At 45.8% G+C, this 25877-nt stretch overlaps 1 protein-coding gene across 2 annotated transcripts; it reads right to left on the bottom strand.

Moving 5' to 3' along the window:
• Window positions 1–562: 562 nt before the first annotated feature.
• AMOTL2 (angiomotin like 2) lies at window positions 563–20298 on the bottom strand. Of its 2 annotated transcripts, none has more exons than XM_079977262.1 (10): window positions 20039–20298; window positions 16301–17140; window positions 12780–13047; window positions 9227–9371; window positions 8012–8104; window positions 6236–6531; window positions 5260–5552; window positions 4391–4590; window positions 3823–3999; window positions 563–2785 (listed from the first exon to the last, which is right to left on the bottom strand). In XM_079977262.1, the coding sequence occupies exons 2-10, from the start codon at window positions 17047–17049 to the stop codon at window positions 2727–2729; spliced, it is 2280 nt and encodes a 759-aa protein (XP_079833388.1). In that variant the 5' UTR covers window positions 17050–17140; window positions 20039–20298; the 3' UTR covers window positions 563–2726. The 2 variants fall into 2 exon arrangements, with proteins under 2 accessions (XP_079833388.1, XP_079833389.1); XM_079977263.1 differs by lacking the exon at window positions 20039–20298 and adding an exon at window positions 18919–19125.
• Between the last annotated feature and the right edge of the window lie 5579 nt (window positions 20299–25877).

Genomic DNA, 25877 nt, shown 5'->3' with positions numbered 1-25877 from the left:
TTACCAACATGCTCACAGTGCATTCCAAAGAGCAAAAGTAGCAAGCTGATTAGCGTTTTGGACCTGGAGACATAAATCCTTGGTGACCTTGGGCCAGTCACCTACTCTCAGCGAAGCCCACTTCACAGGGATGTTGTGGGGGGGGATGTGATGGGGACGTATGCATAGATGCCACTGAGCTCCTTGGGCTAAGGAAGTAGGTTATGGAGTAAATCAAATCCTATACATGTCTATTCAGAAGCCCCATTAAGTTCAATGGAGCTTAATTCCAGGAAAGTGTATAGGCTACAAGTCCATACACTTATCTGGAACTGAATTCCATTGAACACAGGCTTGCTTCAGAATAGAAATGTATACGATTAGGACTGCATTATGAACCACAGAGAGAGAAAAAGGAAGTAGCTTCTTAGGTAAATCCCACCTCCAAGCTGTTTATAGAGCTTTTATGAAGGAAGTTGTGGATTGCACCCAGAAGACAACAGGGAAGCATGACAAGTGTTGCAATGTGTGGGTTTATTGCCCTTCCCCATCACAATGGCATAGAAAAGAAACAGTCTCGCAGTTTATTAGACAATATTTATTTATTATTAAAATATTGTTATACCAAGTGGAATGCTACAGCAATCTCGGTATAGGGCGGCATAATAAAACGGTCAGGTTTATGTTTAAATACTTAAGATAACTTAAAATGCACCCAAAATAAAGGGAAAAAAACACCCCTCACTGTCTTTGGCAGAAAAAAGTTCACAGCACAAAAATACTTAAAACAGGAATACCAATATTAATGCAAAATATATTAAGCTGTGTATCTTTCTCTCATAACTTTTTTGCTTTGTTTTTTTTTTACTTTGTAAACAATGCACAATAACTGAACACCTTTTTACATACTTATATGAAGGGGAATTTTTTTTTTTATAAAAAAATGCAGTTGTCCAGCAAATGCACACGTTTAGCAGAGACAAAGGTGTGTGAAGGCAGAATCAAGAAAGCACCAAGGTTTGGTGAATATTGCAACTGACTACTGCCAGAAGCCAGCTGTCAGTAGGCAGGGGAGTGTAAAAGGCTCCTGCTTGGTACTGCAGATTCTAGAGTGGTTCTAGAGAAATGATATACCAGTAATCAGTCCTTGTCCAGAACTTTTTCTTAAAGGCACATTCATGACACAAAGAATCTGCATATTCACTCACATCATTCCCACAAATGCCCTTTTTCTCTTTTAGAAAACTACTACTAGCTGCTGGCCACATTCTCCACTTCATAAACACACAAGGCTCCAAGCACAAACTCCCCCACACATACCGCACCATACTTCCCTCGCTCTCTTGAAATAGTTCCAATTCATTTCTAAATGATTTTCGCCTGCAAATCAGCATCGCTCAGATAGGCGAGAGGCCCAAACCACGATCCTGCTTTCAACCACATGGTATTCTCTGCTGATGGGAATGGCACCAGTTTTATACAAACTGGGGATCAGGGCCATTCATCCCATTACAGCTGTGCTGATCTATACCACATGGGATGCCTCTGCCTTAAAAAAGAAGAAGAAGACAACAGCTTGGAAACAGCAACCCAGGAACAGAAGCACTTGGCTTGTGGCTGCTGTTCAAACAAAGAGCAGGGAAATTCCAATCTGAAGCATCATGGGAAATTGCTTCAAAGGAAATGGAATCTGAAGGACTCTGAAGGCGGATATTTAACTCCGGACAAACAGGATATGAAATGGAGGAAAAGAAAAAGCAAACACTGAAGAAATTCTGAAAACAAAACAAGGAGTGGGGGGAAACTAATTTAAGTGATGTGGAGCAAAGAGAGAGATCAAGCAGATCCACTGCAGATATCATTAAGGGGATAGGAAAAGCCAAACAGAGGGGCGGTGGCTGAAATGTTGATTACTATTTGGGCTTGTTCTTATATAAGTTATTTACAAAAATAAAGACAGAGATGGGACCCATCTCCTCTATTCCTCTTTCCCCAGTACCTGTGACAGGCCGTGTGCTATCCCCCAGGCAATGGGAACACACTGCTAGCAATCCCCAGTATCGGCAGCAGTCTTTCTGCCTGGGAGCTGAAAAGTGGACGGGGGGTGGGGAGAGTGGGGAGGGGAGAAGGTGCAAGGAATTAGTTCTAGCCACACCAAGCACCAGACAAACACTCTTTGCTTACAACAGCTTACACTACAGGTCCAGGTACCTGCCAGGAGCCCAGTGATTCAGGAGTATCAACCCGTTTGGTGCCAAACCCCAGCATGCCCCCCCCCCCCGCTGCTGCCCTGCACTCTGTTGGGCCATATCCAGGCAGCACGAGAGTCCCCCCTGGCTTCGCCGTTTGCCTTCCCATCTCTTGGGAACGGCAGTGGCTAAGAAAGTCATGGAGCAGTTTCTTCCGTGCAAGGACTGGCCTCAATTGATGGTCCTGCAGCTGCTGCTGCTCAGTCCACTGGTGGAAGGGAGAGACCTGCCTGGGCAACTGTGAAAACTCACAACCCAGAGAGGCATGTTGCCGCCACAGCTTTGTGCCTGAAAAAAATCAAAGGATCGGCGTGGGGTTTTCCTTCAAGTCCTTCTTGAAAAGTCTTTGCCCTGCATGCCGCACGCCATCCTAATTCTCTGAAGGCTTCCTTCGGTCCTTGCTCTCTTGGTTTGTTACCGTCCCCTGATAAGGCAGCAATCTGCTAAGGAGTGGCAAGATCTGGTCATGTGCTTGGAGGATTCCCACTCCCCAGTTCCTCAGATGAGAATCTCCACCATGTCCGACAAGTCCACGGCTTTAGCAGCTGGTAAAATCTCTGTGAGGAAAAAGAAATGCAGCCCATGTTATAATGCAAAGTGCTTTGCGGAGGAGTGCAAAGCTTTGCAAGGCAGCAGTGCAAACCATCAATGACCTCAGTGTGTCTTCTGTAGTCGAACCTTTTATCCTAATGACAGAAACTAAGGGGGTGAGGGAGGCTCAAGAGCCATCTATTGAAAAATAACTTGGCAAACAGGCAGCCCGCTGGGGGGAAAAACTTGATAGGCCAAGGCACTAAAACCTGCAGCTCTTGCCTCATGCTAATGAAACACATGTCACATTGACCTAACCATGGGCATCTGTCATTCATTCAACCCACATGTTGGAGGAGGCTGATCAAATCCAGCTCCTAGTATGAAGCTGATGCATGCCTAGGCACCTTCTCTTTGTAGGTTCAAGGCAGGGGATAAATATCTTGGGTTCACAGCTCTGAGTGTGGAAAGAGCCCCCCCCCAACAGGTAGAGGTAAGTACCATCATCTCTGGAGGGTGGGATGGGTGGAGAGTAGGAGAAGGAAGACACTCAAGATTTCACCTTCCTGTCTTGAATCCTCCTTCAGAACTTTTCCTCTCTGTGCCAAGCTATTTCAACAAGGGGAAGTTGGGGACATCTGGGCTTTATTGTGGAAAAGGGTCTCTAAGAGACTACTAAGGAATTTAGGGAGCTTTAATCAATGCAGCCTTTCCGCATAAGCCTTTGTTTAATCTCCCCTCTCTCCCCCCTCCAAACACACTGCCCCCCCACCACTTTCTGCTCCACCTGCTCCTAGAGGATAATCCTGTACTGCATTGCACGAAACTCATGATTAGTCACTATGGCAGGAATCTGGATCCTGGCATTTAGCCTGCTGAAAGCAGCTCTGTGTTCACCTCTTAGTTATGTGAACCTTGCCTGGCATCCCTGGTGGGGGGTGGGGAGGCAGTTCACAGGGTTTACTGCAAGCACAGCTATTAGCAGAGCCCATTAGGAGATTGGCAGGCACTAGGGTAGCCCCACAGCCGCACTCTGTAGGTTAGAGCAACCGCTGGCACTCACCTAGGGAATTTGCTGCACTGCCACTGCTGGCGCTGCTTTCAGGCTGGGGTTCATCACACTGAGTCCCCTCGGGTAAGCCTTCTGTCTGTGTGCTCCCATCTTTGCTGCCGTGTTTGGCATGGAAGGCATGCGGGACACAAGCTGATGTGGTGGCTGCTTCTGCTGAGGCTTTGGGTGCTGGAGGAAGGAGAAAAGGAGCCCCATTTAGATGAGCAAACACAATAGAAGTGAGTAGAGGTTCGCAAAAGTTGAGGAGCTTCCCAAGAACAAGCCCTTGTGTGTGGTTTTTTGGGAGGGGGGTCCTAGAGCTGCATGCTAATATCCTCTTCTGCATTTTATCCAGAACATGAGCATTCACAAGTGTCCAAGCTTTGCTTCCTGAAACGGACTCCTAAGCAGCACAATAACAAGTGGGTGCTAAAGAATGCCGATTCCATATAAAATATAGCTACCATCAAGTGTTTCATGGGAAGCTTAACAGGAGCTAGTAGAAAAAGCACCCTTGTATACATTCTAGATATAGTCTCCCTCCCTCCCTTTGCCTAGCATCAAGCAAAGCCTCTATTACCTGGACTCCCTCGGGAACCACTTTCGCTGACAGAGGCACCTGGCCAATACTGGGTACCAGAAGCGGCAAAGATGGCAGGCACAGATTTGGCAGGCCGCAGGGAGCCCTGGTTAGCCTTGCTAGGGTCCTTGCGAGAGCGCTGCTGTAAGACTTTGATGACAGCATCCTTCTCGAGTATTTGCGCATGGAGTACTTTTAACCTGGGAAGTGAGAGGGGGGAAACACAATGTCAGGAAAGAGGCGGGATGACATCAGAATATGCAGGAAGCATTCTTTCTGAAGCATCTGAAGATGAACCCTGTGGGATCAGACCAAAGGAAGCCAATCTATTTCAGCATCCTGGTCCATCCAGAGGCCTATGGAAAATTCAGAAGCAGGACAGGTGCTCTAAACCCTGCTGTTGTATTTTGTGGTTCTGGTTTTTAATCTGCAAGCTGCCTTGAAAGACAGGGTAGAAAAATATATATATATGATAATAATTGTTTCCCCAGCAACTGACATTCTGAGGCATGCAGATCCTGAAAGTAGCATGCAGCCATGAGCACTCCTAACAATGGAGAAGAACATAAAAAGATCTCTCCTGGATCAGACCAGAAGCCTTTCTAGGCCTTCGGACTCTTGTTCTCCTGCAGCTCAATGGAGATTTCCCTCCAAGCCCTGTCTCTGTTTTTCCTGCTGTTGACTAGTTAAGGGACTTCTCAGAGGCACCAGGAGCACAAGCTTCCCTCTGGCATGTTTTTTTTCAGGATGTAAGCAAAGAACCCATTTTTTCAAGGCATGCAGTGCACCAAGGGGACCAATCATCCCCTTTGCGTTGGGACCAGAGCAGTGGACGAGTAACCCTGTATGCCATCTCACGCAGGACTAACCTGTTCTCCATCTCCTGATGTTTGTGGTTTGCCAGCAGCAGGTCCTCGTCAAAGCTGCTGTTGGGCGAGTGGCGCGGGGAGTGGTTGATGATGGTGGTGTCCCGCTGTGCGGCCGCCGTGGCAGCGGCATCCATGGCAAACTGCCTCATGGTGCACTCTTCCAGGTACTTTTGCTCCCACTTGGTCATATCAGCCTCCAGGGCCAAGATCTTCTCTTCTCTTTCTCTCAGCTGCTCAGAGAGCACGTGGGGGTTCAACTCGGGTGATGCTCCACTAGGGGCTCCCATCTGTCTCTAGATCAACAGTGAGGAAGAGAGGCCCAAGTAAGTCTGCATTCTGGGCTACTGGTGGAAACAGCCTATTAACACACCTACAGTAATGTCAAAAAAAAATTCCTTCTAGTAGCACCTTAAAGACCAACTAAGTTAGTTCTTGGTATGAGCTTTCGTGTGCATGCACACTTCTTCAGATAAAAAGAAGTGCATGTACACTTCTTTTTGTTTTGACTATGGCAGACCAACACGGCTACCTATCTGTAACTACAGTAATGTGTTTGGTGTTGGGAATGACCCTGAATTAACAGTGCAAACCCAAATGTGTCCACTCGGAAGTTAAGTTCCATTCACACCACTGGGATTTATTTCCAGGTTATTGTGTATACAACCGTAACCTAAACAACTTTTGAGAATTTGGGCACTTTTAGTTTTAAAGCAATCCACATCTATTAATCGTATTGTTTGTAATATTAATCTCTTCAGGATGTGGCTCCAAATTTGCCACCTGAGGCTTCAGGACCCCCAATGTTATTGGGTTGGAGATGCCACTGTTCTAATATTTTATAAGCATTTCCTTTCAAGTTACGGAAAAGTGAAATTGATGGGCATCTTTCAAGGGGAAGAAATAGGATTGTAACTCTTCAGAAATGACTAAATAGCCCCAATTTGGAAGCACAGGGTTGCGCGGCCTTCCTTCTCACCTGCTGAGCCCGCAGCATCTTCAGCTCCTGCTCCAACCGGGTGCGGAGACGCAGTTCCAGCTGCTCGCGTTTTTCGCAGGCAGCTTGGAGCTGGCCCAGTGCCTGCTGCAGCCTCTCCACTTTTTCCACGTACGCCCGTTTCTTTCTCAGCTCATCCTCTGTTTTGGCGGCCCGAGCCTGGGCACTGCTCAGAGCCTGTTCCAGCAGCTCTGCCCGCCGGCGTTGGTCATCGTTCGCGCTGTGCAACCGTGCAACCTCCTGCTCTAGCTTCTCCCTTTCCTGCTGGTGCTCATAATCTGGGAGAGAACATGAGGAAAAGGCAAGGTCATTACAACCAATCCATGGACATCACTGGGGGAGGGGGGTAGGCAACACAGCCAAAAACCAACCACACAGTATCAACCAATAACTTTTAGCCACCACAAACTAAACCAGCCATTCAACAAGTCAAGAGAAATGGGTGTTGCCTCCATTCTTAGTAGCCATTGACCTTTAACTTGTTTAATTATTCCATGGGGTTGTGGGGGGGGGGGTTACATTGGACCTGTGCCCAGGAAGCTGACTGACACCATGGGGCATGGGAGTGTACCAATTTGTGCCAAGATGCTCTCTCTTATACTATGGATCCTAGGTATCAATGCCCTGATTTAGGTGTTCCCACACTGTTCGTTTTCCATGATATGATCATGATGGGGGCACCATGCACATTTCCCACAATGAACAAAAAGAAAAACCTGTGGGAACTTGGCACAGTCATCTGAAAAGCTTCAGTTATTGTTATAATTAACTGTATTTGTAGTCGCTTTCCTCACAAAAGCGAATTGCACGAAAACCAATGTATATACATGCCTAAAATAAATACTACTTAAGTGTTTGCAGTTTTATACCATGCATGTCTGGACTGGCTACAGAGCTGCCTCCCTCATACCTTACCAGGAACCAGGAGGAAAAGAGCTTTGGCAGTTCCTGCATCAGTTCTGGAGAGCCCTTCTCCTCACTCTCATAACTCTGAGCAAGGGAGTGTCTTCCCAGACCACAAGAAGTGGGGTCGATATAAAGCTGAATCGATACAAGCGAAGGACTGGGGCTTGGGTCCATAATTTAGTTTCAACAATGAAAAGCCACTAACAAAGAGGCCATTAAGGTATATCTCTTTTTACTGCAGCCCTAACAAACTTATGAGGGAGTAAGTTATTTCTGAGTCATTGTGCACAGGGGATCTTGCTTAAGAATATCAGTTTTGCATTTACAAGGCCAGGAAGAAAGATCTGCTTCTGAGAGGGAGCAGGAGAAATCTTCAAGGGCTGAAGGCATTTCCTTAAGTTGGATACTGAAAACTTAAGAACAAGTATTATCCCCATCCCTTGGCAACTATCTCTCCTTTTTCAAAAAATTCAGAACAATAGCAGGAGAGAAGGAGAGAATGAACAAGTTGGGCCCAGGATTCTCAACAGAGGGAGTGTAGCTTGTGTGCTGGAACAGCCGTAACAGCCACTGGAATGCAAAGAATCCAGGTCACACTGATGGCTGTGGTGATTAATGCCTCTAGTTTAAGTGCCAAGAACAGCTTAGCGCTCTCTGGGGAATGGCAAAAAGCTTCCAAGAGAGGATACGCCTCCTCTTCAATCTTAAAGGAACCTTTACTTTTCCTCCCTTCCCAACCCATTCACAGGAAAGCATCAGAAATAAGGACCACACTGTTAAAAAACAAACAAACCCAGCCCAACTAGGTTAGAGCTACAATCACAACAGCAGAAGCCTTTTGAAGAGACTTACTTTGGGCAATAAGTTTTGCCATAGTCCCTTGGTTCCCTTCTTGGTTTTCCTGTGCCCGGCTGGCCAGCTGCTTGTTTGCAGATTCCAACCTCTCTGTGGCAAATTGAAAGAAAATAAATAAACCAGGATTTAATTTATTTCATACAGAGGTTCGTGGAGTAATAGAAAGGAGTGGTATAACCTGTCAAGTGATGGCAGTCTGCTACCAATATGTGGTCCTCCAGATGTTGTTGGACTCCAACTCCTATTAGTCTCAGGAAACATAGCCAATGGTCAGGAAATATGGGAATTGCAGTCCAACAGCAATCTGAAAGGCCACAAGTTTCCCATTCCTGTTGCAGACGGTAATGGCAGGGTTGCTGTAGAACCAGCAACACTTTGAGTTCAAAGCCTTGGGACACTCTTACCACATTTTTTGTTTTGTTGGGTTTCTTTATTATATTTTTCTTCTAGTGCCAGGGTATAGAAACTTAGGGGGAGATATCCAACATTCATTATACTGAGAGCATGCCCACAGAAATATATTGATAAGTAATGCAAGTCCATTTATTTCAGGAGGTCTACTCCCAAGCATGAATAATGTCTGATATTACCCAGGGTATTTTTTTTTTTTAATCATGTGGCTTCCAGGGTCTACCAAGCTAAACAATGCAGGTTGGAAAGTTTTCCAAACAATGGTTTGGAGGACTGGATAAGCCATGGGCTTGCACGCTCTTCTGCTCTCATGTGCACAGCTTCCCTCTTTATTGTCAGCTCATAGCTAAACAGATTCCCATAGGCATACACACTGCAAAATCACAACTGGAAGTCCCACAATTTAACAGACAAGATAGAGAAGTCACATGCAAGAGGAGGAGGAAATGCATAAGTCTGTAGCTCATTCACAATTATATGAATAGAGTCAGGGCCTCTCGTGAGCAGACATGCAATTCGACTACCTGCCTAAGGAGTTTGTTTTAAAGCAGGAGTGGCTAAACTGTGACACTCCAGATATTGCCAGACTCTGAGGTTTTATCAGTCTCAGTCAGAATGGGCAATGGACAGGCATGATGCGAGTTGTAGTACAACACCTGAAGGTCCACAGATTCGCCCATCTCTATTTTAAAGGTATGCAGGATTGGAAGCTTCAGTCATGCATGCATCTTTCTTATAACAAAAATTTCCTCTACACAGATATTGGGACCAAGGTATACTAGGCCATCTCTGTCATCTTACCTTTCAGATCTCGGTTGAAGTCCTGCAACCGCCGCATCTCTCCATCCTTCTTGTTCCTCATTGCCTTCTCCAATGCCTCTCTCTTAGAAGATGCCTTCATTAGGTTTTCATAGTCTTCTGAAATTCGCTGAATCTCTGTTTCCAGCTAAAGAAGACAGCAAAGAGACTTTAGTTAAAATGAATAGTCTGTATGAGAAGATATATGAATGCCCCTTAGTGATAACTGCTCAAGATATGTACTTTGCACACTGAATGGGAATATAGGCAACCATCTCTTAATAACTGGAACTTGGGTTCTGAATATGGATTTGAATTTTGTAGGCTGCTTTGATTCATGAAACAAATAGGCTCAGGAAGGCGAAGCACAGGAAAAGCATGAAAAAATGGCAAGGCATGAATAAAATGTAAGATGCAATATACAGGGAGACGTTGCTTACTATGTACCTGTCCCAAGATGCTGTTTCTGAGCAAAACCTTGTCTTTTTGTTGCCAGATTGGTTGTTAATAATACTGCTCCATTACAGCAGTATTTTGCATATGAATGTATACAAGCAATTAATGGAAAAATATTTACTTTTAAAAAGTTGAGACTTTTGAATTTGGAGTAAATGGACACCCTCACTAAATACAAATTCCAGGAATTAATGAGACAACTCAAGGCCATTAAAATGGTTTCAAAGCAGTTTAAAGTTTGTATGGGACACTTAATTTCATGTATGATACATACACATACACACACACACACACACACACACACACACACACACACACTCTTGCCTTCTCACCCAGATATGCAACTAAAATACCAGCCCAAAAAGCTCTCAATGTTTCTGGATTCCACTCCAAGATAAATCAAACAAGCCAGTGTGCAATTCGGATTTCCTAAAACGCTTTTGCCCCATGCTCTGCTGCTTTGCTCAGCTATCTAGCATAAGCTGGGGCTTGAGCTCTCAGCAGTTAACAGGGCTTGGCGCTTATTTTGAAAACAAGCAATAAAATTCACCCTATCACCCTCCCTCTGTTTCTCCCATAGAGGCTATCAGTGCTAGACAAATCCAAATGGTGCTTCTATATTCTGCACTCTTTCCTTTCCTTTCCTTTCCTTTCCTCTTCCCTCACCCCTACCCCAGTACCAGCTGGCAGGGTCCTGACATCCAATTATGTGTTCCATTTTTACCCCTTTCCTTTGCAGGCTTGGCACATTCCCTCTGCATCCCCACCTCTGTAGCCCTGGCACGTGCCCCTTACAGTCCCCAAATAACTAGCTAGTTCAAAAGGGAGCAGTCTCACCCTTGGCTGAAGCTGGGACACAACAGGCCTCTCCTTGTGCACCTTTGCACAAAAGCCTTTCTGTGACTCGCCTTAGTGCAGACCCCAACAGGGAGGGCTTGATAGGGAAAGGGCACAACTGCTAATAGAGGTGGTGAATGGACTCTTTTCTATGCACTCAACAACTGCTGCAGCTTAAGACCTGTTGTGTGCTGTGGTGCTTGTGCTCCACAGCTGCTTAATGGGGAGGGGGGGTGTGATTAAACAAAATTAAGGGAGATGTATTTTCACGACAGCTGTTTTGGGGGACAAAAGACAAGAGTCAAAGGATTTCAGGAAATGCTCCTGAAGACAAGGCTGGGGTTGTGAGGCATTTTCTAGGGAGCATCAGGACTGCTCCCAGCCACAATGTCTTGTTCATAATGGCCTGGATATACACTTTCACTACAGCATACCCTCCAACATTTCTCTGATGAAAATAGGGATGTCCCATTCCATAATAATTTTACTATTTATACCCCAGACACTCTTACTGGGTTACTTTCAACATATATAAAAACAACAAAACATTTAAAAAAAACCTTCCCTATGCAGGATTGCCTTCAGACAGCAATGAAAATAAGGACATCCTACCATACCCTCCAACATTTCTCCAATGAAAATAGGGACGTCCTAAGGAAAAGCAGGACATTCTTGGATCAAATCAGAAACCGGAATGGCTTCTCTAATCAGGGACATCCCTGGAAAACAGGGACACCTGTAGGGTCTGCTACATCAAGGGGACCAGCTTGAGGCCCATACTCCCTTTTAGGAAACCTTTGAGAGTCACATGCCTTTGACGGCAGGACCAGAGTCAAAATTGGGCTAAGCAACAAATGTAAATTTTAGCATTGTACAGTAGACTAAAAACACACCCATGGTTCTATCATACACCCATGCAAGCAAGTAAGTAAGCAGGATGCATTATCAGAGTTCCAAGGAACATTCCAACCAAGCAAAAACACCTGGGGGGCGTGTAGAGCAGGACTAGTAAAGTGTATAAACGGGGAGAGTTCCAAGGGCCACATGTGGCCCCCCGGCCCACACTTATGGGCCAGAGCTTGTTGACATGACTACCTTCCTTAAAAACTGAGCCAGTTCTCTGCAGCTAGTCCTAAAATCATACTGGGAGATACAAGCTAGCTCTCTAGCCCTATTGGAGAGGAGAAACACTAAGAAAAAATTCCAACTTTAACATTCCTGGTTCTTTCAACACAGTATGCAAAGAAAGCAACTTTAGCTGTGAACCTTTCCTACAGTTTAAAAGCAACCATCCTCCCATAGCTCCCCTACAAAAACTGGTGCCCTCCAGACCTTCTTTGCTTCAATTTTGCATACTGAGTATGTATGTTGAGGATATAAAATTATTCCATTGGTTTTAGGCTTCAAAGAAATTACATTTGTCTATTTTAATTGTGGGCGAAAACCTATGTGCTTATGCTCTGTAATTTTATGTGATATATTGTCCCCTTTCCTATAGCTCCTGCTTGGATTTTTTTTAATAAATAAAATATCCAGCATCCTGAGTTGCTTCTTCTCTCTTTTTTCTGGTTTGCTACAGTTCCCAGCATCCTCAGCCAGCATGGCTGATGGTAATAGATGCTGCACCTCTGGGAGGAGTCATGGTGGGGAAGGCATGTTTGCAGTCTTGCTACCAGCTATGTCAACTTAGAAGAGAGGCAGTCAAGAAGTGGCTTTAAGGAATCCATTTCTTATGTCAAACAATGGATTTAACCTCTAGAACAGCAGCTGCGACTCTTTCTCAGTCCATCATGGACCTCCCAGAGGTTACAGGTCGGTGGTGAGTGGGGCCAGAGACAATAGTGGGTGGAGCAAAGAATGCAATTGTTACCTTTGTATAGTGGGCTACATTCCACTCATACAAGACCAGAGGCTTCCACAAACACCCCCATCCTCCTCTCCACCCTCCATCCAGACAAGCAAGCAGCAGCATCACCACTCAAGGCTACATTCCAGCTAAACAAATATACCAGATGAGAGAGCACCACAGACCCGGTGAACAGTACAGCCAGACAACACTTGGAAGACCAAGATGGCCGCATCAGACCCTGCCCCTTGGGCCGGACGTTCCTTACCCCAGCTCTTGCACCTTGAGGAGCAATTGTCAGGCATGGAGTATCTTGCCTGGAATAGATGCAACCCATAAGGGGTCTGCATCTCTTGCAAGTGCTTTGGGTCGAGTGACCTCCTCAGAAAACGACAGCTACTATGCCTGCTCTTTTACCTTCTGTATGCAGTTGGCTTTTTCGCCGTAGTTTTCCACTTCCCTCCGCAGCATCTCGTTTTCCCTGCGGAGCTTCTCGTTCTCTCTCAGCAACGTCTCGTTGTCCATCAACACAGCTTTCATTTGGGACAAGTGGCTACTGGCAGAAGCAGCCTGGGCTGACATAAGAGCCTCCATCCCAGCAGGAGTGAGAGACCCCAGAGGACTATGGCACAGGGCAGCCTGTTGGTGGGGCAGGTAGGCTTGGGGCATCTGGGCCTGCATCACTCTATAAAGAAAGCAGAGATGAAGGAATTAAAGGCAAGCATCTTGGGCAAGAAGGCCTGAGCACTGATTTTTGCAGCAGTACTGTGCAAACCCTAGTTCCAAGCAGGTACCTGATGCACTCAAATGAACAGCCCAAAATACTAGGCCTCAAGGATACGGCAACTTGAACTTATTGCTTTAAAACCTAATGGTACAGGGACTTTTCACACTGACTTTTCACTAACAGTATAATCCTATACATGTTCAGTCAGCGAAAAATCCATGAGGCTTACTCCCAAGCTCAGCAATTCAACTAAATTCTTGCTAACACAATGGGATTTCCACCCGCCTTCCTGTGTGCACCCTGAACCATCATCCTGTCTGCACCCTGGAGGAGAACTTTCCAATTCACAAGGAGAAATGTCACAATACCGCTACACTGAATACCACTCCAAGCGTCTGGGGAAGCAAGCCAGATTGTTTTAGACTCCTATTGTATTCCCTCATAAATTACTCTTCCCACTTCCCCGCCCAGGGTTATAGGAGGCACACCAGCGAATTATTATAGGCAGAAAAGATTCTTGAAGACCTCCCAATTTATTTTTTGAGAAAGACACAGCCCCTATTTCATAAGACATGGACTCTATGGCATCAGTCAGTGCCAACCACTGATTTAAAAAATGTAAATTTTCACTGGCCAAGTTTGACTGTGAAGGAAAGTGAGGGTCAATCAGAATAGTTAAGAGGAGGATAAGAACCGGGGTAAAGAGGAGTCCATGTTTAAAGCCATAATATTTTCGCAACCATTGCATCCTTACAAGCTACTCCTTCCCAGACTCCCTGTGTTTGTAGAGCAAACATGATCTCACTCATCATTTGGCACATGTTTAAAACAGAGGAGTACAGAATTGTGTTGAAAGAAGCAGCCACTCACCACAAACTTTTACAGCTCCTGGCATTAAAGAAACCAGTATTTTGATTCACAATGGAATATATATTGCACAATCCATAAAGGAGAATGTGCCAGTTTGAAAAATTTGTATACATTAGGATTAATTTATTATTCTGCAGATTTGATTGATAATTCTGTGGCAGCTAAGATTACTACTGAAGTTACTTGTACCTGGATGCTAAATGCATTTACTTAGGCTACAATCCTAAACACGTTAGAGGAAAACCCACTGAACACAGTAAATATGCATAATATCATGTTGTCAGAGAAGTAAGCCAATTTATGTCAATGGGTGAGCGTCAATTGTGACGGTATATACCTATGGTTACTCAAAAGCAAGCCCCATTGAGTCCAATAGGGCTTACCCTGATTAAGCTACAGTCCTCTCCATAATTATTTTGAAGTATGGGGAGGACTGCAACTTAATCTGGGTATATTCAAATGGTCAATAAAAACAAATTTTGTGAACTTGTTTAAATGCTCATTATCTGGGTGCAATAATCAAGTATGGCCTGAGAATATGAAATGGGCAATTTAGTAAATCTAGAAGAATCCATGATATGCACAAGCCTGACTTTTTTTTTAAAAGGGGTTGCTCACAACTCAAACATCTGCAGAAGGACAGCTTGAAATTCTTAGAATTCAAATGGCCACTTTCCTGGGGCCTGAATGGGAAGGTGTTGTCCAAGAATATATGATTTCATCTGACTGAGGCTTATTCAGACATTCTTGTGAAGTGATCTTGGAGCAAGCAAGAATAAATGCACCTTCCTCTCAGCATGTAGCCACCACCCTCTCCTTTTGTTCCCCTGGAAAGAGGCTTATTTCCTGTCTCCAACATTATCTCTTCCTGTCAGCATTCACTACCATTTGCCTCACAGAAAGCAAGCCATGGTTCTGTTCCCAGGCCCACCTCATGCTTCTATAAAGGGGCTGGCTTTAGCCAGCAAATCACAAACTGTGGCAGGCAGCTGTGAAGCCAGCTATAAATGTCCTAAGACATCAGTAGAAATAGAATATTCCTGAGCAAGTAAGTCTTTCATAAGACAACTTCAGAATGATGTACAATGCCGAAGATCAACCTTCAGCATACTCATATAGTATGGCAGTGCAACTCACAATCTTGGAAGGGCAATGGCATGTTAATGAGATAGGATAAGTCCCCCATTTTCATTTTTGTTCAATTTTTTATTGATTTTCCAAAATATTTTTTAAACAAACAAACAGATAAACATAAATCTCAACCATATTTAAACCAAACATAGTAACATTGTTAAGTGACTTCCTCGTATCCCCCTGGCTGAATTTCAGTGTATATCATTTTAACAGTTTTCCAAAACTAGTCTCCCATTTTCAAGGCAGGGCAGACTTTGGTCACCTCGGTTCCACCTCTGAAAACACTCATCACTTACCACCCTCTAACCAGAAAAGGTTTTGCAAAGAACCACATGCAGTTTCTGCTAAGCAGAACATTGTTGCTCTCCTTTCCCACCTTGCTTACATGTGTCCTAGATTTAATCTCACATATACCATCTTCCTAAATATGAAGCTGTACACGGTACAGGAAGAAAAGCAACTCTTTGACTCCTCCCTATCATTTTGTGCATGACTTGATTGGCTAATGGTGAAACCCTGACCCACCCTATCCCAAAACAAAGCCATGTGAACTTTGAGCCTTTTCACTTAGTTGTTTCATAGCTGAGGCTAAAAGTCAGTGAAGCAACCTTCTTCTCTTTTGTAGGGTGCTTAGTTCCTTCAAATATTTCTATAACCTGCAGCTTCTTTGCATTCCTGGGACAATGAGCATCTTTAGGCAAAAGTCCATCTCTTTTTGCTTTGCTACCTTTCTACATTCACTAGTACCTCCTTTAGGTATAGGGTGGTATATAAATTCAATCAATCAATCAGAACCAAACATTCAAGCCCACAAAGGAAGGTGGTTTCCACAATTAAAGGTAAATATGGAAAAACAACAGCACTGGAAGCTAATTTATACCTCTCAAGCTGATCAGGTACACAAATTTCTGAGTCTGTTATCTCCCATCTACCACATCCCACTTCCATTCATTACATTTCAAAATCACTTCCATTCTTGGAAAAAGGGAAGGTACTTTCCAACCAAAGGAACCAGAACAACCATGCAAAGCAAGTTATCAGTTCTCCTCAAGCACCTTCCGAACACTTGCCAATCATGAATTTCCAGCCTTGTGTCAACTGCATGACTAACCCAGTCCACCACCTAAGTCTTTGTGGAATCAACCCATCTTTCACCAACATCTGAAACACACGAGGGTGTGTAAAGAGCAACAGTGTGATTGGTTACCTGATTTCAGGATGCTGAAATGCTGGGCCTTCTCTGAAGTGATGCCTGGGGTCTGGGAGGTAACCCCCTGGCGCCTCCTGCAAAGGGATGACATAGGGGTATTCTGGAGGAGGCCCTCGAGATTCTGGTGCCTCAGAGGGCTTCCCTCTAGGGACAGAGAGATGGTGGTGCCTAGAGAGCTGAGGGTAGCTGTGAGAGGAGCTCATGTGGTTCTGAGCTTTGGCTCCGTTCCTCTCAAGCGACATCTGCAGCAGCCGTTCACTGAGCGACCTCACATGCCCGTGCTTCAGCTCCTTCAGCGACTCGTCCTGGTGTGGGCTGCTGGCGTCCGAGGTGTAGGCCCTGCGTTGCCCGCCTTCAGCGTGCGCCCCGAGCGCGGCAACCCCAACCTGCTGGCCTCGTTGCGAGGCGTAATACTGAGAGTGCGCTTTCGCCTCCTCGTAGGTGGGTAGCTCCTCTCCCTTGTGCTGAGGCTGGTAGAGGTGGTACATATTGTTCTCCAGGTAGAAGTGGTCGCCATGGTGCTCCTGGCCCTGTGGCTCCTGCCGTGTGGACTGCTGGACCATCTGGCTCTCCTCCTGGGTGAGGCTCTCGAGGGAGGACCGTGGGCTGCCACCGCTTCCTCCTCCACGCAGGGCCTGCTGCTGTATTGCCAGGAGAGTGCGGTTCTCTGTGAGGTTGCCATACCTCAGCTGCTCCTGGATGAGGCGGTGAAGGACAGTCCCAGAGGAATCCTCAGCTGTCCTCATTCTCAGCTAAACTGGCTGCCCACAAGCGCTTTCCAAAGGTACAGAAGATACTATCCCCGGAATCTAACAGTGACGGCCCAGCCAAATGATCCTAAAAGTGAAGAGAACAAGAGTCAGTAGGGATAGAAAGCACTGCTCGTTTGAGTCTGTAGGAATAAATCCTTCCAGTTTTCCATCTTGAGATTTAAGGGACTAGGACCTGGTTTTTAAAAAGGTCACATGCCCTTCATGAAGGCCGCCTAAGCTAACAGGGTTGTTATGAGGATGAAATCACATATCTTTACATGTTTCTTGCAGAAAAGGTGGGATGCCAGCATGATAAACATTAACCAGTTGTGTTTGTTTTAATTTATATCTGTTGTGTGTCTTTCAGAATTCTTGGGGTAAATGCCATAAATAAATGTGTCTCAAATAGGGCTTTCTTCCATCTGTTCTTGGGCTTGTAGCCCTGAACTCCTTTGTAGGATAGCAATCTATTGAAGATCCTGTGCATCTCCATTCAGAAGAAAGTCTGGTTTCAATGGACTTTCTCCCAAGTAAGGATGCAGAGTATCACAGCTAAACTCTGGGGAATGAACAAAGATTTCAAATCTAGTTTTTCGTAACAACAACCTTGTTAAGCAGGCCGTGAGCAAAGAAGCATGATTGACTCAGTAAGCATCAGCCAACAAGTTACAATAGTATCTAGAAGTTGCAGGCTGCATTGGTTCTATAACAGTTCTCAAGGTCATATTTCAGAATGGCAAAGAAGGTCAAGTATTATGTATAAGGTGTTCTCAGAAGGCTCATTCCTATTTAGGCAAGTCTGTTACCTGTTTAACAATCATCCTATCATTAGCAATATCCTAAAAAGGGACCATCTACTAAATTGGCCGCAGAAAATCTTTCATCGGTAAGGAGTCACAAGTCACTCAACCGACACACAAATATTTTACTCAACGCCAGAATGAAAATCAGAGCATGAAAATGGTCTCTGGGTAAATTCCAGTTAAACATTTGTTTCCTTTAAATGAGAACAGAAACCTCACAAAGAAGGTATTGTCGGTGCTGCAGAACGGCCAGTAGTTGCAGTTGCTACAGGGTGGCTCCACAGCTGGAAACCAACCCATGTCCTCTAACTTACCTTCTGATGCACAGAGACTGACTCCGGCCAAGGAAAGGCACTCTGCACATGACCAAAGGCATTAGCGTAAGCAATATTTTAAAAGTGCATGGTGCCGATGGCTCAACTACCAGGGTCACAGAAAGGGCAAAGACAATTCCAATGAAAGCATGCTCCACTTTACCTTAGTAAGCTATTTGGGAAACAAGGTCCTGTAAGGGAAGTGGGGAGAGGGAAAACGAACAGAAGATGGCTAATTCTCTTCGCCCACCCTTCCATCCTGTAATGCCATTTTGCAATGCTATATTAAGTCCTTGTACTGTAAAGAGTTGAGATTAATTGCATAGGTGAACCCTATCCCAAGTTAATAACCAAATGGAGGAAAAAAGGGGATATTAACAAGTAATTTTTGCAGATTAATTGAATTGCTAAATTTTAACAACCAGACATTATTGGGTATTTCTATAGCACATTGAATAGGACAAGCTGCTTCATGGTTTTTAACTGCACTCATTTTATGAGCTCCATAACTATTTTCCAGGCAAGGGGGTTTAACGAAGGGAATAAATATTTCTACTGCACTCTGCAGTGTATAAAGTCTGATACACCATTATCTTGATGCTAAATTCCAGAAAGGGTCAAGCATGCCAGAAGTACTTTTCTTTTTTTGCAGCAAATGTTAGCTTATTTATTTTTAAGGAGAGTTCACCTTAAAAAGGTGAGACGACGGAGTAATCAAGGGATGTCCATCGGAAGTTAAGACTCACCGAGCTCAATGGAGCTTAGTCCTAGGAATGGGCGCACAGCTTTTAGCCTCTGGCTGCAATCCTATGCACGCTTCCCCGGCACTGCTTTACTAGGCTGCTCGTCTTTAAGTGCCACCAGCTTCTTTGAGTGCTTCCTTATCTTAACTATCTGCGACAAATTCTACGCTCTGCTCCCGTGGAAAAAATGCAAAAAGTCTCCCTAATCAGCGGCAGCCAAGGGCAGGATCCCGCCGCGCCCCCACCCGTCGCCGTCCTTCCAGCCCAAATGCATGTAATGGAGAGCGATCGCCCGAAGCGCACTCAGCAGATTGCCATCTGCGCAGTATTTCGAGTTTCCCCTGCCTCGCTGCCCGCTCTTTGTTTTCCAAATAGTTCTGCCCTGACATCATCGGGGTTTGGATTGCAATTAACATTCCTGCGAAGTGAGAGCGAGAGCTCCGGGCTCCGGGAAGCAGCGGCCAGCGGCAGGCCAGACAAAGCCAAGGCGGCCGCGCGCGAGAGGGATGCCCCTAGCAGCACCTGCCCGCCCAGCCCACGCGCGCCCCCCAGCCCCAAGCAGCAACACCCTAGTCCCACCCACCCACGTCTGGAAACGTTACCTGCCCGCGCAAGAGAGAGAGATTCGGGCAAGGCGATGCTATATGCAAGAACACGAACCGAGAATGAAGTCAGCCTAGGAAAAGTGGGGGATATTTTTCTCTCTCTCTTTTGGTGGGGGGAGAGAACAACAGAAGGAGGCAAGGAGCTGAAGGGAGACGCACCTCCAGATCAAAATTTAGGAGGGACAGCCAGAAAATTGGTCCAAGGCAAAGCAGACAGGGCAATCACTTTGGAGGTCTCTCTCCCCCCCCCCCTCGTTTTATAGCAAGAGTTCGGGTTTTGGATGGTTTGATCTCCCACCAGTGTGTCACCAGACAGTCGCCACGGTGAGAGCCGACTCCAAATGCGGGGAAAGTTGGCCGCTGCTTGGCGGTCTCCAGCTATGCCGAAGGACATATGTCACACAGCCATTCTCAATGTCTCTCTCTCTCTCTCTCTCTCTCTCTCTCTCTCTCTCTCTCTCTCTCTCTCGCGCGCGCTCCCCTTGCTTGCAGTCGCTCCCGCGTGGCGCGGAACTTACCGGACCATCGCAGCCCCACAATGGCTTCGTGCTAAACTGCGGGCTCGGTTCGGACCCGCTCTTAGCGCCGGGCAGGAAGCGAGGGCTCAACCCCAGCAAATGTCCGGCTCCGCGGCTTGCGCGCTCCTCCTGGCTTCAGCGCCTAAGTGAGCCGAGGGGGTGCATGTAAAGCCCCGCGCAGCGCCTGCCTGCGTCCGCCCCTGCTGGAAGGAAGGCAAACTGAGCGCACAGCCTGCCTCCGCCAGCTGTAATGAGAGCCGGGGAGGCTGGGCCGCGCGAAGAGGCTGCTGCTGCTATGCCAGGAATGCGAGAGCGCCAGGTCCGCCTCCCCCCACTCAGCGAGCAAAAGCTGCTCGCTGCAAAGAGAGGCTTGTCGAGGCGGCTCGGCAGCCTCTTCGCTCCCGCGGTTGCGATTAACGTCGGAGCCCGGGAGAGGGCGCGACGCTGCGTCCCCACTAGCAGTGCAGCCGAGTCGGCGTGCGCCGCGGAATAATAGTCTGACGCCTTGCTGTGCGCAGGAAGGAGGCCACGAATGCGCTGGAAATGTTCATTTGCTATCTGTTCTAAATTGGCCGAGGGGCACGCAGATATTAGGTCGGACTCCAGAGTGTAGAACTCGCCTAACTTTCCCAGTGCCTCCCATTGCTTCTCTCTCCCCCCCCCCCCAACTCAGCTACGTTTTCTTCTAAAAGAGGGGCAGGGGGAGCTTGTTTTGTGAGGCGTCTCCAAAAATAAATTACTTGCTCCTGGCCGTTTCTAATACATCTTCCAGACAGCGGAGTTCCCCCGCAGCCAGTTTATTTAAGACCATTACTGTACAGTTTAATAGAGGAAATATATTTTAAGCAATACGCAGTAAGTTTTTAAAAATGCACCAATTACAAAAATATGCAATGAAACCTTCAACACAAACTGCCAATAAAGTATCAGTACTGTAATTGAGTACTGATAGTAACCGCTTCTCACTGACCACACCACTCAACCTCTTACCAGACCACAAACTCACCAACTATTGCATGAACAAAGCTGAACTGGTCCCCTGAACTGGCTGAGGGTAGAGTTTGCTTTTATGAGATTTGTCAGGCTGTGTCCTATTCAATCAATAAGCTGCTCTTCACACACCCAGTTCCCCAGCTTAGGGGTTGAAAGAGGTGGAGTTGCACAAATGCAAAAAGATAGCAAATATGACTCCTTCCACTCACAGTTCTTCCTCAACTTTCTACACTCGCCTCTTCCAGCTGTTTTGGAGAGGATCCCAAATTTTGGGGTTCCTGCTGTTTTCCTGTCCTTTGGCAAGGCTGCTTACTTTTCTGGGCAGGCCTCAAGATCTGATGGCAAGGCCTCAGGCTTACTACAGTTGTGCCCCATTCAGCAATCCATCAACTGCTGAAAACATCCAATTCCAGACTTAGCAGGGATGGAGGATGCTCCATGCAAAAAAGTACCCACCAATGTAGGGCTTTGTGACTGCAACTTTTAGACTGTGCTGAATCTCTAGTGTGCTGCTTAGGCTAGCAAGGATCGGCCCCGTTTCCCCTGTGGCTTGTGTACATTGTCAGGCACCCTGAATCAGCATATCTGACCTTTGAAAATACCTCTATCTGGATGTACCCCAACAGTAATGGCATCTCTAAGGGCGACTCTAGTAAGCGGATAAAGAAGGTTGTCAAGGAACAACGGAGCCAGCAGAGGGGAATGTGTGTGACCAGCTTTGCCACACTTGCCCTTGCATTAATATTTGCCTCTGATTTGGTATAATTAAAACAAAGCGTGTAGAGCTGAGTCTACCGCCACATGCTTGAGATGGCAGATTAATACGTCTACCTGGATTCCTCCATAACCAGCAGCCTCTCCATTGACGCTGAGCTGGACAAGTGTATTGGCAAGGCAGCTACGGCATTGGCTTGCCTCTCCAAAAGGGCGAATGTGATGCTAATGTCCAATACCAAGATGAAGGTCTACCAGGCTTGTGTGTTGTTTATGGTAGTGAGTCGAAGATTTTGAGCGTCACATGGCAGGACAGATGTGCTCTCCCAAGCCCATATTCCCAGCATTTTCACACGCCTGTCTCAAATATGTCTATGCTGGTTGGGTCATTTCCACAGAATGGAAGATGATGGGACCATCTTGCTGTTTCTGGTCTGCAGCTGTCTTCAGACTACAATTCCCATTATCCCTGACCACTGGTCTTGCTAGCTAGGGATGATGGGAGTTGTGGTCCAAAAACAGCTGGAGACCCAAGGTTGGGAAACACCGCTCTACAGGGAGCTGGCTTCAGGCACCAGGTCTGTGTTACAAAGATGTCTGCAAAAGTGACATGAATGCTGGCAACATTTACCCTGCTGTGTAGTAATCCCTTGTAGACAACCACAAATCCTGGGGAAAATCAGACTGGTCACGTATCCACAACAGTGACTAGAGGAGGAATGACTGCCGGAAGGAACACAGAGAGAAGAAACACTATGGCAGAAGTGGATTTAGGGGAATGTGACTGGTTCAGCCATACTGGACACTGAGCTGAGAGGACACCGCAGAGGGCACTGCAACACTGATGGACAATGGAAGGCAAGAAGCGGCAGGGGGGAAGGTGACGAAGTTTGGCAGCTCACAAGGTGCTGCTGAAATTTTGAAGCCCAAAGTCGGCCACTGGCCATGGTGCATCTGTAAGAGCACAACCGGATGCCTTCATGTGCCCCATCAGCAATAAAACATGTCTCTTTTGTATTGGTCTCAGCAGGTACTGCAACCTTTCAACAGTTTGACTTTACCCCCCAAAAGGTACACTCCTCCTTTGTCTTCCCATGAAACTACCCTATTATATTAGCCATTGTTCACTGCTCTCACAGTGCAGGAAGAAATCTAACTGGCCTGCTTGGAAATTTTTTTGGGGATGCTTCTTGCTGGATTCCTGGGGTGCAGTCCCAGAATAGTTTCCCCCCCTCTTCATACCAGGCATAAATCTCCCAAAGCATTTATTTTAATTTTTAAAATGTACACTGCTTTTCAGCCAAAGCAGTTTGCAAAGCTGTGAAATGTTGCAAGGTGTCTTAAACCTTCAGGCTGACTTGAGAGGAGGTGAGATAATATCCAGGAGTGTAGGGGGCACAGAATGCTTTGCCCTTGCCAGCCTCAAGGACACTGGGGGTCGTGGGACCAAAATTCCAGGCCACAAGTCACAGAACCATGCCAGACTTGAGCCTGCTGGCCCCATTTTATAAAGTGCTTATTATTATTATTTTTGAAATATTTTCCCCTCTGCCTTTCCATCCAGTAATGGGATGCTCAAGACAGCTACCATAAGAAGTGTGATTTCATAAATACAAAAACAGAAGCACTACAGTCCTCTGTGTTTGTCCTGAAGATTGCATGTTAAGAAGGGGAGAGGTCTCAGCATCTTTCAGAAGGGGACCTAGCCCCTTTTCTGTTTAATCTCCCAACAAAGAAGAAAAAGTACAAGGGGTTATTATGGGGAAGAGTCCTTAGTCTAAGTTTTCTGGGCAATTTGGTTGTGGATTCAGGGAGTTCATTCTTGGAAATTCTGTTCATGTATTTGTGTGTCTGTATGAGGCGAGTGCAGGCAGCTTGTTGTTAGAGGAGGGGTATTTATTGACTGGGGATAAGCATTCTGCCTGCCAGCTGCCTGTGGAAATAAATCTTATTTAATCAAAGCTGTGAGAGGATCTGTTGTCTTTAATGCCAAAGAAGGCTGATTAAAAAAGAAAGAACCTGCCTTTACCATCTGCTCCTCTCACTGCACACCCCACAATGAAGCTTCTCTTCCCCCCCATCTGCCCCCATTTGACAGGTGATGGCTGTTTGCAACTAACAAAAAGGCACAATATCCTTTGACTTGCAGGAACATTCCAGGGGGTGGCTTGGGAATTCCTCTCCCCTTTCCTGCTCTTCCCTCAAGATGGCAAGTTTCCAAATATTTCCTGCTTTACTCCGAGGACAGACAGCCAAGGAGATGGAATAGATTTTGATTTTGTGACTGAGGATTAGACTGAAGGCTGAAGACAACACCGGATTAGAATATAGGTGCAGAAGCTTTAGAAGAAACAGGAGGGCAGGCATAAAGGAGAAGATACTTTTGTTTATTACATGTTATCTCCGGCAGAACAGAGCCTCTAAGGAATTTGATCAACCCTAGAAAACAAAGCAGTAAAGTTTCCTAATATGTCACTGGTTGTTTTTTTCCTTACACCCTATGGGTGCAAATGATAAGTTGCGTGGCTGATCACTAGCTATGTTGGAAAAAATATCTGATTATTGCTCACAGCAGTCGTGGACCCACATTTCATGTGGTGAGCATTATGATAATGGCTTTTTATGGAAGTGCTTTACTTTGATAAATAGAAAATACTGTGGCTTTGAGTGTTTGGCAGCAGAAATGCAGGCAACAGAAGCACAACCATGAGGAAAGTCATGAGGTGTAGGTGCGACAAATGAGGAACAGAAGTGCATTTATGGTACAATGAGCTGATTGTGCGGAAGAGCCCAAGGCACGAAGCTGGCAATATCCCTTTGAAAAGAAATATTTAACAAAGACATATAAACATACAATAAGTATATCTCCAGCCTAGTCCTAGTCATTGGAAACTTGGTTATTTTTAGTGTTACATAACTTCTAGGAAATGCTCAAACTTCAGCTTGCAGAACTGGGAAGGAGGCACAAAAACACGTTTCTATATTTTCAGTATTCCGATTTAACTCATGGAGATCACTATCAAGTAAAAAAGTAAAGTTAACTGATTTTAACAAAACTTGATTGCTTGTAAATGTGTTTAGGATTACAATGTAAGGAAGGGATTAATCCATGGGTAGGCAAACTAAGGCCCGGGGCCCCAGATCTGGCCAAATCACCTTCTAAATCCGGCCTGCGGATGGTCCAGGAATCAGCATGTTTTTACATGAGTAGAATGTGTCCTTTTATTTAGAATACATCTCTGGGTTATTTGTGGGGCATAGGAATTTGTTCATCCCCCCCAAAAAAATATAGCTCAGCCCCCCACAAGGTCTGAGGGACAGTGGACCGGCCCCCTGCTGAAAAAGCTTGCTGACCCCTTTACATTCATCTTCAGTAATGGTGCACTGCCAATATGTCTGTTCAATTTTCTGATGGGTCCATTCATTATATGGGGCTACTGACCTAAATGACAGGTTTATTAGGGTTATCATGTCATTGCCTGGAGATGATAATGTACAAAGGCACTAAAAAAGGGACATATTTTCTGTGCTTCACATAGAATATTCTCATCCAATAGGTTCCACTCTGGTGGGAAGGTAAATGGTGTTTCCGTGTGCTGCTCTGCCTTCACCAGAAGTGGCTTAGTCATGCTGGCCATATGACCTGGAAAAACTGTCTGCGGAAGTGGACAAATGCTGGCTCCCTTGGCCTTTAAAACAAGATGAGCGCCACAACCCCAGAGTCATTCGCGACTGGACCTGTCAGGGGTCCCTTTACATTTACCTTTAGTAGAGAAATGGGGCAGGATGTGCATGTTTAATGGATGTGAAGTACTGGCACTATCTTCAGGCAAGATCCTGGGAATCCTAACTGGACATGTACCACTTATGGCTTGGTAATGGTGATCCTTATAGGTGATCAAGAGATTGGAGTTCCACTTAAACATAAAACAACTTTGACTGACAGTCTCTTGGGACCTCAAGTACTAGCCACCCCAGTTTTGAAATTATGTCAACAGCACATTTTAAAATTAGGATTGCTATCTACTCGTCATGCATAAACCACGTTAGGTTAATACTTTCAACATACCAGAGAGCTCTTTAAAAGGATGAACAGGTTTGTTGTGACGTGAACTTGTGTAATCAGTTACGG

This window comes from Podarcis cretensis (genome assembly GCF_951804945.1).
Source record: "Podarcis cretensis genome assembly, chromosome: 5".
NCBI classification, from domain to species: Eukaryota; Metazoa; Chordata; class Lepidosauria; order Squamata; family Lacertidae; genus Podarcis; species Podarcis cretensis.
Note: the sequence above shows the minus strand (reverse complement) of the source record. Positions and strands in the feature narration are given on the sequence as shown.